The sequence below is a fragment of the Salvelinus alpinus genome, chromosome 17 (assembly GCF_045679555.1).
Source record: "Salvelinus alpinus chromosome 17, SLU_Salpinus.1, whole genome shotgun sequence".
NCBI classification, from domain to species: Eukaryota; Metazoa; Chordata; class Actinopteri; order Salmoniformes; family Salmonidae; genus Salvelinus; species Salvelinus alpinus.
Genome location: NC_092102.1, coordinates 5,030,728 through 5,049,241, shown reverse-complemented (window position 1 = coordinate 5,049,241; position 18,514 = coordinate 5,030,728). Strand labels below are relative to the sequence as shown.

Sequence of the window (18,514 nt, the reverse complement as noted above, 5' to 3'; positions counted from 1 at the left end):
CAGCGTTTTTCAATTCCCGCCGATATCCAGCAAATTCACACAGGCATTGAAGAGGAGTTCGACCACATTCCACAGGCCACGATCAACAGCCTGATCAACTCTATGTGAAGGAGATGGTGGTCACACCAGATACTGACTGGTTTTCTGATCCATGTATCTGTGGCCAACAGATGCATATCTGTATTCCCAGTCATGTGAAATCCATAGATTAGGGCCTAATGAATTTCTTTCAATTGACTGATTTCCCTATAGGAACTGTAACTCAGTAAAATCTTAGAAATTGTTGAATGTTGCATTTATTTTTCTTCAGTGTAGTTCCAATATGCAGTCGCTGCATAACAAACTGGATGTTGGTTTGACATTTTGTATACCATAAGCTACTGAAGAGAACTAAACCCACCAAATGAACCATCCAGCAATGGACAGAGAAGCAATGAACCCTGTCCTAAGTTCCATCACCTGCACTCACTGGGACAGTTGTTTCTGATTGTGACAGTGTAGACAAGATGGCAGCAAGACAATGCCAATTCATACTTACTGACATAAGAAAAAAAATCCTACAAAGGTCCTACCACCATAAATAGAGAGTTGAAATGGAAATACCTCTGAATACCAATAGACCACAAGCTCACCACAGACATAACAAAGAAATCCCAGCCGTGACTGTCAGTCATAAAATGTCTGTAACATTTACATCAAACCTTAACTCCTTTTGTTAGCTACTTTACCAAGTATCTGACTCCCTACCTGCATATCGAAGATATTACTAGTACAACATTGTCAGTCTCACAGGATTACAAACTGCATGAAAAATAATCTGACACCCAGTCCCATCCCTTAAAATATCACTCCTAAATAAACGTCCTATCCAGCGCAAAGCCTGTTAAATAATCTCCAGCCCAACCAACCACTCAACCAGAGCTTTGGCCTTCTCCCATCAGGTTGACGGTACAGGACAGTAAAATGCCATAATTCAGCAGGACATTTAATTGATTCTGGAATTTAACATACATTTCCGGGTGACTTCCTAATTTTAATGTCTGTGCACATTAGGGCTGTCCTTGACCAATTGATTGGTAAACATTTTTAAATGTGTATTTTTCCATATAGACACACCCTATGTGTTTTAATAAAATCAACTATATGCATTGAACTTACGGTTTGATGAAATAAGACCAATGCCTCGAGGGCGCCAGAGATCTAGATAACCAGAATATTCTTTTTTTTACCCAACTATTCTCCCGCTCCTGCTGGCTTTCGCAGATTCCGCCATTACTTTCATTAAGTTGCCGGTAATAGGCTACACGAGGAGTCTGCAACTTTTCTCAAGTGGAATGCCAATTTATCTTACCATATCTACTGATCTGCCTTGCCAGTTCTGGTTTTCATAGGCACATTTTAATTTCATTTATAATAATGTCTTATCTCAATCATTGTCATGTGGTTAATCAAACTTCTATCCCAATCTAAATAAAAATTGTACCAACCTAAAAAGTAACTTCCATTGCCAACTATGTAATAGCCTACATATAGCCCAATAAAAAAAAAAATATGTATCCTATAAATCACATTGGCTACACATGAGCCTGTCTGCAACAAACTTGAAACCTTGTATCAACTATTAACTTTGGTACGGCCAGAAGCTTGTGCTGGCGAACTTGCAACATTGCATAAAATATTCTGGCCGAGCAGAGTTTCCAGCGCCGGTGAGCTCGGGACAGACACCGTTGTAGGCTATTTGTGCAAGGGGTAAGAAGCCATGCTTGACTTGGGCAGGAGCTCACCGGAGCTTTGTAATGCTTAAGCTCCTGTTCCTCTTAGAATATTAGCTCAAAAATATTGTGGCGCTTCTGCACCTAAATATAGACCATACCAGCACCCAAAATGAGTACCGGAACCTATTTCACTCCAAGTCGAGCACTGATAAGAAGTAATTGGGATGGCCTATTTTATGTCATTTCCACTTGATCAGTGCATGATATCTTTCCCTTTTCACGCTGAGTGGTTATCGAAAGGGAGAGGGCTGGAAAGATTTTTTTTAAATACACTATCGGTCAAAAGATTTAGAACACATTCAAGGGTTTTTCTTTCTTTTTACTGTTTTCTACATTGTAGAATAATAGTCAAGACATCAAAACTATGAAATAACACATATGGAATCATGTAGTAATCCAAAAAGTGTTAAAACAAATCAAAATATATTTTACATTTGAGGTTCTTCAAAGTAGCCACCCTTTGCCTCGTGACAGCTTTGCATTCTCTCAACCAGCTTCACCTGGAATGCTTTTCCAACAATCTTGATGGAGTTCCCACATATGCACATTGTCGGAAGAGCGCATTCTGGAGAGAGATAATTACATTGTGCATCTGGGCGCATGGTTAAGCCGACGTCTGCGTTGTCCATGCAGCATTTACGATGATACGGACTCAGCGGAAGTCAAAGCATTCATATTGCTTGAGCTTCGTGGAGCAGTGCAGAGCTGTTGGCAAGGAAGGAAGTAAGTTTATCTACAGGATGTACCACCCTCACCTACCGTCAACCAATCATGTCAATGCGGAGTTATACAGAGCCCTACGCATTGTTACAACATTTGGGAAGCGAATTGCGATGCGGTACGGCGCTTGATTTGTCCTGTGCATGTCTCTGGAGGCGCTGCAATTGTCACATGGAGCCTTCGGCCACAATTTTGGATCAAGCATAAATTGGGTTTTAGTCTAGGCCTCCGCAATGGATTAGTTGACATATATATTTTTGTTTCTGGTCGACCAACAACCAAACAGTCGACTAATTGGGGTCAGCCCTAATGCATATGTGTGGGGTGGGGGGGTGACTTGTGAGCTATGGAAATAATTGTATTTTCAAGGACATTAGTCAAGGAAACCATTAGTCAATCAATGTTAACGCTAGTAGTGCTAATCAGACGAACGATATATCTACCTCAGCAGACAAATTCCCTCTGGACTGGAGGACGGTGGAGCTGCCTCGCAATGAGACCTTCCAGCCTTGCATAGCAGCCGTTGTCAGCCCCAGTCTATTCTATCTTTTCAACCCCAGCCACGGTGAGGACTCTCCTGTCTCTTGTTCTTTGTGTCTACAGAAATCTATGTCAATTTTTACAGGTGTACAATTACACCAGACTCACCCACAAATTATCTGTGTATACGGTATGAACACTAATTTGTGTCTGTGTGGTCTAGTGTATGTGGAGAGACTGCAGAGTGTGATGATGGACTTGGCTGTATACTGCACCACCAAGGCCTTGCCTAGTCAGTGCAAACCCATGCCAGGAGCTGCATGCTGTGCCCAGTTTTCGGGTGAGGAGTCGTCATTCCCCCCCACACACACACACTAACCCTAACCCACACTTTCATCACCTTGTGGACAGGACTGCACACACACACATGCACTCTCACTGCTAAAATACACACTAATTCAGTGCCTCACACAATGCATACACATGCAGTGCTTCAACAACAATCAGATATTTCCCATTTCAAGGGCACTATAAAATAACCTCTAACTCAATGACACTAATTTTTTTAAACGTTAGGTGAAATCTAATCGTAAAGTGAACGGACTGCCATTTTTTCACGCTGCTCAGGATTTGGCAATATGGCCGTCCGTTCACTTTATGATCAGATTTGACGTTTCAATATGGCTAAATCTCTTTCTGGAAAGACAGGGAATTTAAGTTCTGTTCCAAATACTTGAATTATGCTACAAAGAGTTCTACTGATAGATCACACAGCTCTTTTGGGATGTTTTCAAACCAATTGAATGCCAACATTAGCAATATGCTTACATGAGGAACTAGGGTAGTGGACTAAATGGTGGATTGCTCTGACAAGGTGTCAAAGCACGAGGTAGGAAACCCACAAAAATGGATTGGACACAGCAGTGTCGATCAACTCAAGATAAAAATGTAATATTCAATATCAGTAAGTTAGACTAAATATTAGCACTTCACAAACTGGTGTGTGATAACCCTCAATCTGGATAACAAAACAAATCATAAGACTACAAAAAGAAAACCAGCCCCATCGCAGACCCCGATGTCTTGCTCCCAGACAAACTAAACAACTTCTTTGCTCGCTTTGAGGACAATACAGTGCCACCGACACGGCCCGCTACCAAAACCTGCAGGCTCTCCTTCACCGCAGCCAACATGAGTAAAACATTTAAACGTGTTAACCCTCGCAAGGCTGCCGGCCCAGACGGCATCCCTAGCTGCGTCCTCAGAGCATGCGCAGACCAGCTGGCTGGTGTGATTACGGACATATTCAATCAATCCCTATCCCATTCTGCTGTTCCCACATGCTTCAAGAGGGCCACCATTGTTCCTGTTCCCAAGAAAGCTAAGGTAACTGAACTAAACGACTATCGCGACTATAGCACTCACTTCCGTCATCATGAAGTGCTTTGAGACACTAGTCAAGGATCATATCACCTCCACTCTACCAGACACCCTAGACCCACTCCAATTTGCTTACCGCCCCAATAGGTCCACAGACGACTCAATCACACTGCAAACTGCACACTGCCCTCACCCATCTGGACAAGAGGAATACCTATGTAAGAATGCTGTTCATCGACTACTGCTCAGCATTTAACACCATAGTGCCCTCCAAACTCGTCATTAAGCTCAAGACCCTGGGTCCTGGACTTTCTGACGGGACGCTCCCAGGTGGTGAGGGTAGGAAACAACATCTCCACCCCGAGGCCCCACAAGTGTGCGTTCTCATCCCTCTCCTGTACTCCCTGTTCACCCATGATTGCGTGGCCATGCACGCCTCCAACTCAATCATCAAGTTTGCAGACATCACTACAGTCGTAGGCTTGATTACCAACAACGACAAGACGATCTACAGGGAGGACTTGAGGGCCCTCGGAGTGTGGTGTCAGGAAAATAACTTCACACTCAAAGTCAGCAAAACAAGGAGATGATCGTGGATTTCAGGAAACAGCAGAGTGGAGAAAGTGGAAAGTGCCTCGCTGACCACATCACGGATAAACTGAAATGGTCCACCCACACAGACAGGGTAGTGAAGAAGGCGCAACAGTGTCTCTTCAACCTCAGGAGGCTGAAGAAGTTTGGCTTGTCACCAAAAACACTCACAAATTTTTACAGCTGCACAATCGAGAGTATCCTGTCGGGCTGTATCACCGCCTGGTACGGCAAATGCTCCGCCCACAACCGTAAGGCTCTCCAGAGGGTAGTGAGGTCTGCACAATGCCTGCCCTCCAGGACACCTACATCACCCGATTTCACAGGAAGGCCAAAATGATCATCAAGGACAACAACCACCTGAGCCACTGCCTGTTCACCCCGCTATCATCTAGAAGGCGAGGTCAGTACAGGTGCAGCAAAGCTGGGACCGAGAGACAGAAGCTGTTTTTCAGTCTCAAGCCATCAGACTGTTAAATGCCATCACTAGCACATTAGAGGCTGCTGCCTATAGGCATAGACTTGAAATCACTGGCCACTTTAAGGAATGGAACACTAGTCACTTTAATAATGTTTACGTATCTGGCATTACTCATCTAATGCATTTACTGTATTCTATACTATTCTACGGTATATTAGACCGTTCCGCTCTGATATCGCTCGTCCTTATGTATATAGTCTTAATTCATTCCTACTTAGATTTGTGTGTATTGGGTATATGTTGTGTAATTTGTTAGATATTGCTGCACTGTCGGCGCTAGAAGCACAAACATTTCACTGCAATAACATCTGCTAATCACGTGTATGTGACCAATAAAATTTGATTTGATTTGCCTTTATGACAGCTTTGCACACCCGACCTCAACCATCTTCATGAGGAATGCTTTTCCAACAGTCTTGAAGGATGTCCCACATGCTGAACACTTGTTGGCTGCTTTTCCTTCACTCTGCGGTCCAACTCATCCCAAACCAGGTTAGGTATTGTGGTGGCCAGGTCGTCTGATGCAGCACTCCCATCACTCTCCTTCTTGGCCAAATAGCCCTTACACAGTCTGGAGGTGTGTTGGGTCATTGTCCTTTTGAAAAACAAAATATAGTCCCACTAAGCACAAACCAGATGGGATGGCATATCGCTGCAGAATGCTGTGGTAGCCATGCTGGTTAAGTGTTCCTTGAATTCTATATAAATCACAGACAGCGTCACCAGCTAAGCACCCACACACCATCACACCACAGAGATCATCTGTTCACCTACTCTGCGTCTCACAAAGACACCACGGTTGGAACCAAAAATATCAGATTTCCACCGGTCTAATGTCCATTGCTCGTGTTTCTTGGCCCAAGCAAGTCTCCTCTTCGACCATGAAGGCCTGATTCACGCAATCTCCTCTGAACAGTTGATGTTGAGATGTGCCTGTTACTTGAACTCTGTGAAGCATTTATTTGGCCTGCAATCTGAGCTGCAGTTAACTCAAATGAACTTATCCTCTGCAGCAGAGGCAATTCTGGGTCTTCCATTCCTGTGGCTGTCCTCATGAGAGTTTCATCATAGTGCTTAATGGTTTTTTGCAACTGCACTTGAAGAAACTTACAAAGTTCTTGAAATGTTCCGTATTGACTGACCATGTCTTAAAGTAACGATGGACTGTCATTTCGCTTTGCTTGTTTGAGCTGTTCCTTGCCATAATATGGACTTTGTCCTTTACCAAATAGCGCTACCTTCTGTATACCAACCCTACCTTGTCACACACAACTGGCTCAAACGCATTAAGAAGGAAATAAATGAACAAACTTTTAACAATGCATTCCAGATGACTACCTCATGAAGCTGGTTGGGAGATAGCCACGGGTGTGCAAAGCTGTAAAGGGTGGCTACTTTGAAGAATATAAAATATATTGACGCTTTTTTGGTTATTACATGATTCCATATGTGTTATTTCATAGTTTTGATGTCTTCACTATTATTCTACAATGTAGAAAATAGTAAAAAAAGAAAGAATAACCCTTGAATGAGTAGGTGTCCAAACTTTTCACTGGCGCTGTAAGTATTCACACCCCTGAGTCAATTCTGTTATACTCACAGACATCATTCAAACAGTTTTATAAACTTCAGAGTGTTTTCTGTCCAATACGAATAATAATATGCATATATTAGCAACTGGGACTGAGGAGCAGGCCGTTTACTATGGGCACTTCTGTGCACCTTTCATCCAAGCTACTCAATACTGCCCCTGCAGCCATAAGAAGTTAACGCCGATTTTTAAAAACCGATGTCAAAGCTACCTTGCATACCTATTTAATGTAGGTACATGACATAATGACGCCACGTAAAATTTTGCGCTACACGTGCAACACAGCATTCTTAACCTAGCCCACAATGTCTGTTGTGTGGATCGAGCAGTCAACAAGTCGAACATCATTTGTAAGAGTAATACCATTTCAGCGAGACAACACAAAGGCGAAATCGATTAAAGCCAAGATAATGGGATTCTTTGCCCTTGACAATCAACCGTTCTCTGTCGTGGGTGATGCTGGCTTTCGCCGACTGGTCGAGCACCGTTACACACTACCAAGTGCGCTATTTTTCAGATGTTGCCTTGCCGGCGTTACACAGTAATAGCGTCACTGCTATTAGCTTCACGACATACATACTATGGAACGCCGTTTGGGTCTTTGCGTGTCAAAAAAGATACAGTAGCACTGTCAAAGCTGTACAAAAAAAGTCTGCAAACACCGGCCACGAACGATGTGTTTACAATACCGCGTTGGTAATAAACCATAATTTGTTGGACCGCAACTTCTGGGGTAGCTAGCTTTAGCTTGGTACCTAGTGTTGTGTCTTTGGCATCATTAAACTGAAGACTTATTTATCAAATAACTCTCTCTAAATTGATTAATCATGTAACTAGGAAATCGTGGCACCAAGGAAAATATTCCGATTATAAATTTATAATTTTCCTAACATAACTTTCAGATATTTGAATATCTGATCACTTAGTCTTCGAATTAATGAATTATTTACCTCATGTTAGTCTCATTCCAAACGTCGTAAATTGTTGGTTATCTGCACGAACCCAGTCTTCACTGAGTCATCCTACATCAATTATCTTAAGTCATTTATTTACTAAGTAATTCACAGAAATGCATAAACAAACAGTAGATTGTTACAAGGAAATGATAATGGAGTTTCCCTAATGGGATAAACCGGCATCGCGGCTAGGTGTACAGAAGGGAAGTGGGGGTCGACTGAGATAAGACAACACACAGTTGATAATTATAACAATTTAAATGCTAATCCTTTGCACATGAACGCTCACTCATTCAGGAACAATTGCAATCACTATATATATTTACGCTCAGTGTGTCGTCAGGATCTCTGTTGAAAAGTTTGTTTCTGTTGGAGAGTCTGTCCGCCCTCTCTCTCTGTCTTGGTTAGAATGGATAGTTCAGAGTGACATTCATTCATGTCGTTATAGAATAGATATTTGATATTAATTGCTAGTCTGCAGCTAGGAATTCGGTATCATTGAACGCGAATTCCTAGCTGCAGACTAGCAAAGACTTGTTCTTATTCTGTCGGTATCGATAGTCTAAGAGTTTAACCATGTGGGATGGTTAAAAGATTCAGCAATCGTCTCAAACCTTGGCCCTCTCGTTATCGAGGTAAGCTGGTCTGCAACCTTTGTCTTCTCGTAATTGAGAGAAACATGGTCTGTTGAGAAATTCTCAAGGTGGGGGTTTTATTCGGAAGAGCAGAAAAAGGCTGTCTCATGACGCCAGGTCCTAACTGTGTTCATGGGGGCGTGCCAGTGACTTAAGTGAAACTTTACACAGAAATGCAATTCTCTCACATTACATAGCATCCCATAATTTCACAAATAGTTTAATCTTTCCTCATTTTATACAACAATTAGATGTAAGCCTCATTACTGAGGCTATTGTATAAACAGCGTTATGGTAATGTGGCCGTATTGTCTCATGAGTTTCACAAAATTGTACCAAATGGACCAGTTCGTAGCTGGATTCTTCACCGATCTTTTATACCTTCTCCAGAACATAAATGTTGTTCGGACCTAAAGTTCTGTGAGGTGGAAGAAATTCCTTTGTTCTCTCTATGAAAACTCCCTCTCTCTCTATACTGTGGCCATGAGGAGATAATCTCCTCCAGGAATTTACGACCTGAGGTCGCAGCAGCCTGAGTGTGGGAGACAGAGAGAGGGGGATGGGGCTTGCTGTACCCAAAGAGGGCAACGTCATGACACTAGCTAGCACCAATACAACCAGCCTGAAAACAATGACCAGTAGAAACTGCAGTCATTTTCATTATTCTTAGCAATGATTTAGGAATCCTTGTGAGTAAGTATTATCAAGGTTGTCACTTGTTCGCCTATTGAAATTGAACTTCAATTCATGAAAATAAATAGCTAGCCAGCTACTTAACCCTGTTGCCCAAAGCTAACGTTATAAGCAGCCAGCTAGCTTAATCTGGCTAATGATGCTCGACCGGACCGGGGTAATGTTTTGTGAAGCTAATTAGGCACAATAGTGGAATTTGCGGTTTACCTTCAAAATGAAAATATGTCATTGACAATGATGCAAATAAATACAAATAGAAGAATTATGCCATACTTTTATTTTGAATGCTAACCGCTATTGTGGCTAGTTTCACATAGATGGGTCCGACCACCATTAATCAAATAATAATTTTTATAAATTAGAGGTATTTTAGATGATACCTAGCTATATAGTTAGCTAGCTATCTATAGCTACTGAAACAGATTATGTCGTTTTGCTATGTTTTTGGGGAATATTTTTTTGTGCATCCATGAGCTAGCTAGCTTTTTTTTAATGACCAGCACTGTAGGTGCGTGAGACAACTTTACCAGCATCATAGCATAGATATCGATCAATCGTGACATATGACATACGAGTGATGGTGTAATCAATGTGTAATAACTATGTAAAAAAATATATGAACGCGTTTGTGAAGTGCAGTCATATTCAGGTCTTGATTGGTCAACAAGCTTATTTGACATGAAAATAGTGTTATTTGATGTGTATCCTTTTTGACACGCAAAGACCCAAACGGCATTCCATAGAAATCCTGGTTGAGAATGAAACGACTGAACAAATGAACAACAAAACAGCACAGCAAGTAAGTGAAAGAAATAATAAAAAAATAGGTTTTGATTATGTTTTACTGGTAATGGGGACATATGTAAATGCCAACAATTTTTTTTGTGTGTGTGTAACCTTTATTTAACTAGGCAAGGCCGTTAAGAACAAATTCTTATTTACAATGACGGCAAACCCGGACGACGCTGGGCCAATTGTGCACCGCCCTATGGGACTCCAAATCAAGGCCAGATGTGATCCAGCCTGGATTCAAACCAGGGACTGTTACACCTTTTTCCCTGAGATGCAATGCCTTAGACCGCTGCGTGTGTGTGTGTTAACTATTTAACTACTAGAATGCTTAAAAGGCCGCTAAAATTGTATATATCGGTGTCGGGGTTTTTTTGCAAGGAAAATATTGGTATCGGCCAAAAATGTCATCGGTGCATCACTAATGTAAAGTCTTGTTCCCGTGAGCTGAAATAAAAGATCCCAGAAATGTTGCTTACGCACAAAAACCTTATTTTGCTTAAATGTTGGCACTGTATATTGTTAGGGTCCGACAGGTTTGGATTAAGGATCAAAGCTCTAGTCTTGGCAGTCTCTCGCCCCGCAGGCGTGCACCATGCAAAACTGGTATCAACCCAGGCCTGGAGTGACAATATCCACCAACTCACGGTCAGCACAAGTTCTTCACGCTGAATTGCGATGGCGGGCAATTGTTCTGAAAGTGTCTTCCTGTGAGCCGGTTTAATGGGCTCATCTTGATTTAGATAAGATTAATTTTACAGCATAGCCTACACAATAAAAAAAAACATGAAAAGGCCAAGCAATGGACAGTATAGGCTGGATGTGTGCAAAATGCAATAGGCCTTCAGAAAGTGTTAAGACTTTTTCAACGTTTTGTTACGTTACAGCCTTATTCTAAAATTGATTAAATAGTTTCCCCCCATCAATCTACACACAATAGCCTATAATGACAATGATAAAGATGTTTTTTTTAAACATTTTTGAAAATGTGTTAAAAATACAAAACTGAATTATCACATTTACATAAGTATTCAGACTCATTACTTTGTTGAAGCACCTTTGGCAGCGATTAAAGCCTTAAGTCTTCTTGGGTATGACGCTACAAGCTTGGCACACCTGTATTTGGGGAGTTTCTCCCATTCTTCTCTGCAGTTCTTCTCAAGCTCTGTCAGGTTTAATGGTGTGTCGCTGCACAGCTATTTTCAGGTCTCTCCAGAGATGTTAGATTGGGTTCAAGTCCGGGCTCTGGCTGAGCCACTCAAGGACATTCAGAGACTTGTCCCAAAGCCACTCCTGCATTGTCTTGGCTGTGTGTTTATGGTCGTTGTCCTGTTGGAAGATGAACCTTCGCCCCAGTCTGAGGTCCTGATAACTCTAGAGCAGGTTTTTATCAAGGATCTATCTGTACTTTTCTCTGTTCATCTTCCCCTCGATCCTGACTAGTCTCCCAGTCCCTGCTACAGAAAAACATCCCCACAGCATGATGCTGCCACCACCATGCTTCACCGTAGGGATGGTGGCAGGTTTCCTCCAGACGTGACGCTTGGCATTCAGGCCAAAGAGTTCAATCTTAGTTTCGTCATACCAGAGAATGTCTCTTTTAATGGTGGGAGTGTCTTTAGGTGCTTCTTGGTAAACTCCATGCAGGCTGTCATGTGCCTTTTACTGAGGAGTGGCTTCTGCCTGGCCACTCTACCATACAGGCCTGATTTGGTGGAGTGCTGCGGAGATTGTCCTTCTGGAAGTTTCTCCCATCTCCACAGAGGAACTAGAGCTCTGTCAGAGTAACCATCGGGTTCTTGGTCACCTCCCTGACCATGGCCCTTCCCCCTCGATTGCTCAGTTTGGCCAGGCGGCCAGCTCTAGGAAGAGTCTTGGTGGTTCCAAAAAAAAATCAATTTAAGAATGATGGAGGCCACTGTGTTCTTGGGGACCTTAAATGCTGCAGAAATGTTTTGGTATCCGTCCCCAGATCTGTGCCTCAACACAATCCTGTCTCGGAGCTCTACGGACAATTCCTTCGACCTCATGGTTTGGTTTTTGCTCTGACATGCACTGTCAACTGTGGGACCTTATATAGACAGGTGTGCGCCTTTCCAAATCATGTCCAATCAATTGAATTTACCACAGGTGGACTCCAGTCAAGTTGTAAAAACATCTCAAGGATGATCAATGGAAACAGGATGCACCTGAGCTACATTTCGAGTCTCATAGCAAAAAGTCTGAATACTTATTTAAATAAGGTATTTGTGATACATTTTCAAAAATTTCTTAACCTGTTTTGTGTTTGTCATTATTTGGTATTGTGTGTAGGTTGAGGACAATGTTTTATTAAATCCATTTTAGAATAAGGCTGTAACGTAACAAAATGTGGAAATGGCCAAGGGGTCTGGATATTTTCCGAATGCACTGTAGGATGCATGTTGATGTGCAAAAGATTGTAAAAGTTGTGGAAGTGGCTGTTTCACTGACCTAGGCCAATTTGGACTGGTCACCTGACCCACAAGGCCACAACTTACGGAGCATGGGTTTAACCAGAACTGATCATTGAAAACGTAACATGTTGAATAATCAATTCGTTATTCTGTTTCTCATTATCCAATATTTCCTTTAGACAATGAAAGCAAAAAAGCATTCTGTTTTCAGATTCAAATCAAATAAACGAGGAACTACACTGCACTCGTTTAAAAAAAAAATTAAAAAAAATAATAATTTATCTTGTCTTATAGGAAATATTAATTGGCCAAAATGTACACGCACCTTACAGGTAGGTGTTCCTAAATTGGACAGACCAGGTTATCTATCAAAGACCAGAGTTTGTTCTCTTTGTCCCCCTCTTTCTCTCGCCTCCACAGCCAGTGGCCATTCCAGGCCAAAGCTGGTAATTTCATGTCTGATAGTGAAGTAATGACACAATGTGTGTGCAGCCAAGCAGCGGTCTACTCTTCTTTCAACACAGTGTGGAGGTTTAGGTGTAGAATATACAATGAGTGCAGAGTGCATTCTGCCGCGCAGGTAAATACCTGGTTGGGATTGAATGTTAAAAGTCAAAGTACAGTGTGAATAGTCTAGTCTTAAAAACTCTCAACAAAAGTGTGTTCCAATAGTCTTTAATAGCTGAAATGCCATTGTTTCATTATGTGACGCACTGAGAAAAGCTACTGAATTATCAGATTATGTGAAAAGCCCTAATAATCAGAATATTCTGAATATTACACCTGATATAGGGGATGCTAGTGTGGAAGTACTGACCTGGTTGTATGAAATGTGGACTACACATTCCTTTTGACTATAGCCACATGAACATGGATGAAATCGAATATGAATTCATTCTCTTTTTGTCCTTCAAAAGTTCAGTTCAAGTCAACTATTTTTGGATGAGCTGCATACGGTACAAAGGCAAACATATTGTCAGTTTTTTTTTATGGACAGTCATCTCTGTTCATCACCTGTCAACGGATGGCTCAATCCCTCATTTTTGTACACAAAATCTCAGTGGCGCTGTACATGTAGACCACGTTCCTCTAGTTGAGGAAAGCTATTGTTGTTTTACCCCGCAGGTGATAAGAATTGGTACAGAGCCGTGTTCTTGGAGACCACAGAGACTGAGGCCAGTGTGATCTATGCAGACTACGGCAACTCCGAGAAGCTCCCCTTCGCCAGCATTCTGCCCATCCCCACAGAGTTCCTGGAGCTCCCTTTCCAGATTGCCCGCTGTGCCCTCACAGGTAAGAGGGGCCACAAGGCAGAAGTCAACTGCACAGTCTGAAGTTAACGCCTAGCCCTGTAGCTGTGATCTTGTCCCGTTGTGTCTGTCTGGGCCTGTAGGAGCACTTTGAGATGTGATCTGTGTCTGTTGTATGTCTGTGACTGGTCTGTCTAGTTTCTGTGACACTCATTTTCTGTACATAAAGCGGGATATGATCTAAGACCTGTGTCTTCCTGTCAACTGCCTGTGTGACTGATCCGTCTTGTTTCTGAGTCTTCATCCCTGTATTTAAGAAGTGCTCTGAGATGATACCTGTCAGTCTGTGTCATGTTGTCTGTTGTCTGCTGTAGGTAAGGAGCACTTCCCGTCAGTGTGGCCCGTAGAGGTCCTGGAGCTTTTCAGTGCCCTGCTGAGTGATGGAGTGCTGGCCTCTGTCCAGGACTTCGATGGCAACTCCAACCTGCTGTCAGTCACCCTGCAAATAGAGCGAGGCGGGGGCCACCTCAACACTATGATCCTAGAGGGGCTGCAGAGCACACACACCGGCAGTGCCAAGACCTCCACTCCCAGACAGGAGCCATTCCAGACCAAGATCCCCATCATCGCCACTGCTCCAGTCACGCCGGCCACTGCTCCAGTCACGCCAGCCACTGCTCCAGTCACGCCGGCCACAGCTCCAGTCACGCCGGCCACAGCTCCAGTCACGCCGGCCACTGCTCCAGTCACGCCGGCCACTGCTCCAGTCACGCCGGCCACTGCTCCAGTCACGCCGGCCACTGCTCCAGTCACGCCGGCCACAGCTCCAGTCACGCCGGCCACAGCTCCAGTCACGCCGGCCACAGCTCCAGTCACGCCGGCCACAGCTCCAGTCACGCCGGCCACAGCTCCAGTCACGCCGGCCACAGCTCCAGTCACGCCGGCCACTGCTCCAGTCACGCCGGCCACTGCTCCAGTCACGCCGGCCACTGCTCCAGTCACGCCGGCCACAGCTCCAGTAACTGGTGTGTCAGTTCAGGCATCCGTGTACTAATACAGTATCAAAGGGATATCGTAGTGTGTGGCAGGTAGCCTAGAGGTTAGAAAGGCAGGCCTGCAACTAATGGTTTCTAGTTCGAATCCCATGTGTGACAGGAAAGTCTGGTGGTATTCTAGGTTTCAGATGCCATTTCCTGCTGTTGTGCTCTTCAGCAAGGCACTTAACCCCTACACTGCTCCAGGGTCACCGCACTGTGGCGATTTCTTTGGCAATGTAACCTTTTGTTTTTTGCATCTTGCTCATTGTGTTTGTAGGATCTTCTAATTAAATATTGGACATGAAACCTTTTAGATGAGCTGTATATATACATCTTATGTAGTTTCAGATTATGCTGCACCGAAGAATACCGAACCCAAGGAACCACAGAGCCTAACTTGCTCAAAGAGTGTGAATGGTATGTCCAAATGACTCATCAGATACTGCTTACTTGATCACTTTGACACATTATTGGCACATTTTACCCAGCTGTTGGCTTCCAAGTTGGTTAAGCACTGACTCCAGTATTTGTTCTCCAGATGATGCCTCTCCATGCTGCTGCCGGGACTTGGTGCAAAAGGTGAAACACATTTTTCTACTATTGCTACTAGCATATTCAGGTGGTGGCACCAGCCCATGATTTGGTCACACAGTAATTGTTGCTTTGTCACGCAGTAGAAAAAATTACTTATAAAGTAATTCACAGTGCTAATGAGATGGTATGATTCAAGTAAATAAATACATTGTTTAATCTGACATATCCAAGAAAGATTTAAGATATTTTGATATGTAACCTAAACCAGTTATTAATTTTAGGCTATTGTTGCTATATTTTACTCTCAAAATAGGGCTCCAGAATTTGGTTTATTTTGTTCAATCAAATCAAAGTTTATTGGTCGTGTACACAAATTTGCAGGTACATTGAAATGAGTGTGTTTCTAGAACCAACAGTGCAGTAATACCTAGCAATAAAATAAACACACACAGTCTCCCCAAAAAACAAGATATTAGGAAATATCAGAACGAGCAATGTCAGAGACCTTGACTTTTTCCACATTTTGTTATTATTATTATTCTAAAATTGATTAAATGGGGGGGAAATGAAAATGACCATCTTACATGAAATTACCAGCTGTGGAATGGCACTACTGGCTGTGGAGGTGAGAGAGAAGGTCCCACAATTGACAGTGCATGTCCAAGCAAAAACCTAGCCATGAGGTTAAAGGAATTGTTCTTAGAGCTACAAGACAGGATTGTGTTGTGGAACAGATCTGGGGAAGGGTACCAAAACATTTCTGCAGCATTGAAGGTCCCCAAGAACACAGTGGCCTCCATTCTTAAATGGAAAAAGTTTGGAAACACCAAGTCTCTTCCTAGAGCTGCAAGAATTTCTAGAGCTAAAAACCTTTTTTCGCTTTGTCATTATGGGGTATTGTGTGTGTAGATTGAGGCCGTTTTTTATATATATTTTATCCATTTTAGAATAAGGCTGTAATGTAACAAAATGTGGAAAAGGGGAAGGGGTCTGAATACTTTCCAAATGCACTGTACAGTCGTGGCCAAAAGTTTTGAGAATGACACAAATATTAATTTTCAAAGTCTGCTGCCTCAGTTTGTATGATGGCAATTTGCATATACTCCAGAATGTTATGAAGATGAATTGCAATGAATTGCAAAGTCCCTCTTTGCCATGCAAATGAACTGAATCCCAAATAAACATTTTCACTGCATTTCAGCCCTGCCGACATGTCAGTGATTCTCTCGTTAACTTTTTATGGCTGCAGGGGCAGTATTGAGTAGCTTGGATGAAAAGGTGCCCATTGTAAACGGCCACCTCCTTAGTCTCAGTTGCTAATATATGCATATTATTATTAGTATTGGATAGAAAACACTCTAAAGTTTCAAAAACTGTCAAAATATTGTCTGTGAGTATAACAGAACTGATATTGCAGGCGAAACCCTGAGGAAAATCCAAACCGGAAGTGGGTTCTATTTTGACAACTGCATGTTCCATAGCCTCCCTTTGCTGGATTTAAAGGGATATGAACCAGATTCCTTTTCCTATCGCTTCCTCAAGGTGTCAACAGTCTTCAGACATAGTTTCAGGCTTTTATTTTGAAAAATGAGCCAGAACGATAACATCACGTCAAGTGGTCACATGAGTTTTGCTCCCGCAACAGAGTTTGGACAGCCATTGTTTTCCCCTCTCCTACTGTGAAAGACATTTGCGGTTGATATATTATCGATTATATATTTTAAAAACAACCTGAGGATTGATTATAAAAAACGTTTGACATGTTTCTGTGGACATTATGGAAATGATTTGGAATTTGTCTGCGTTGTCGTGACCGCTCTTTCCTGTGGATTTCTGAACATAAAGCGCCAAACAAACGGAGGTATTTTGGATATAAAAATAATCTTTATGAAACAAAAGGAACATTTGTTGTCTAACTGGGAGTCTCGTGAGTGAAAACATCCGAAGATCATCAAGGTAAACGATTAATTTGATTGCTTTTCTGATGTAAAGCATAATTTCAAAATCTGACACGACAGGTGGATTAACAAAAGGCTAAGCTGTGTTTTCCTATATTGCACTTGTGATTTAATGAATATAAATATTTTTTGTCATATTTATTGAATGTAACGCTATGCTATTCAGCGGTTGTTGATGACACTTATCCCGTTAACCTGTTATGGCTGCAATCCCGTTAACACAGCTGTGAGTGTTGACGAGGACAAAGCTGGAGATCACTCTGTCATGCTGATTGAGTTCGAATAACAGACTGGAAGCTTCAAAAGGAGGGTGGTGCTTGGAATCATTGTTCTTCCTCTGTCAACCATGGTTACCTGCAAGGAAACACGTGCCGTCATCAAATCAACCATTTCAACCAGTTATCGGATCATCAAGAACTTCAAGGAGAGCGGTTCAATTGTTGTGAAGAAGGCTTCAGGGCGCCCAAGAAAGTCCAGCAAGCGCCAGGACCGTCTCCTAAAGTTGATTCAGCTGCGGGATCGGGGCACCACCAGTACAGAGCTTGCTCAGGAATGGCAGCAGGCAGGTGTGAGTGCATCTGCACGCACAGTGAGGCAAAGACTTTTGGAGGGTGGCCTGGTGTCAAGAAGGGCAGCAAAGAAGCCACTTCTCTCCAGGAAAAACATCAAGGACAGACTGATATTCTTCAAAAGATACAGGGATTGGACTGCTGAGGACTGGGGTAAAGTCATTTTCTCTGATGAATCCCCTTTCCGATTGTTTGGGGCATCCGGAATTAAGCTTGTCCGGAGAAGACAAGGTGAGCGCTACCATCAATCCTGTGTCATGCCAACAGTGAAGCATCCTGAGACCATTCATGTGTGGGGGTGCTTCTCAGCCAAGGGAGTGGCCTCACTCACAATTTTGCCTAAGAACACAGCCATGAATAAAGAATGGTACCAACACATCCTCTGAGAGCAACTTCTCCCAACCATTCAGGAACAGTTTGGTGACAAACAATGCCTTTTCCAGCATGATGAAGCACCTTGCCACAAGGCAAAAGTGATAACTAAGTGGCTCGGAACAAAACATCGATATTTTGGGTCCATGGCCAGGAAACTCCCCAGACCTTAATCCCATTGAGAACTTGTCAATCCTCAAGAGGCAGGTGGACAAACAAAAACCCACAAATTCTGACAAACTCCAAGCATTGATTATGCAAGAATGGG

General features: G+C 42.7%; 1 protein-coding gene across 5 annotated transcripts in view; it reads left to right on the top strand.

The window, feature by feature from the left end:
* tdrd1 (tudor domain containing 1) overlaps positions 1-18,514 on the top strand; it is an 85,032-nt gene that overhangs the window by 64,093 nt on the left and 2,425 nt on the right. For 2 of the 5 annotated variants that reach the window (XM_071346977.1, XM_071346975.1), the window contains exons 20-25: positions 2,944-3,060; positions 3,199-3,315; positions 13,652-13,819; positions 14,151-14,801; positions 15,156-15,230; positions 15,352-15,392. In XM_071346977.1, the coding sequence (XP_071203078.1) occupies positions 2,944-3,060; positions 3,199-3,315; positions 13,652-13,819; positions 14,151-14,801; positions 15,156-15,230; positions 15,352-15,392 (1,169 nt within the window). The remainder of the gene's footprint in view (positions 1-2,943; positions 3,061-3,198; positions 3,316-13,651; positions 13,820-14,150; positions 14,802-15,155; positions 15,231-15,351; positions 15,393-18,514) is intronic. The other 3 variants (XM_071346976.1, XM_071346978.1, XM_071346979.1) reach the window with 3 other exon arrangements.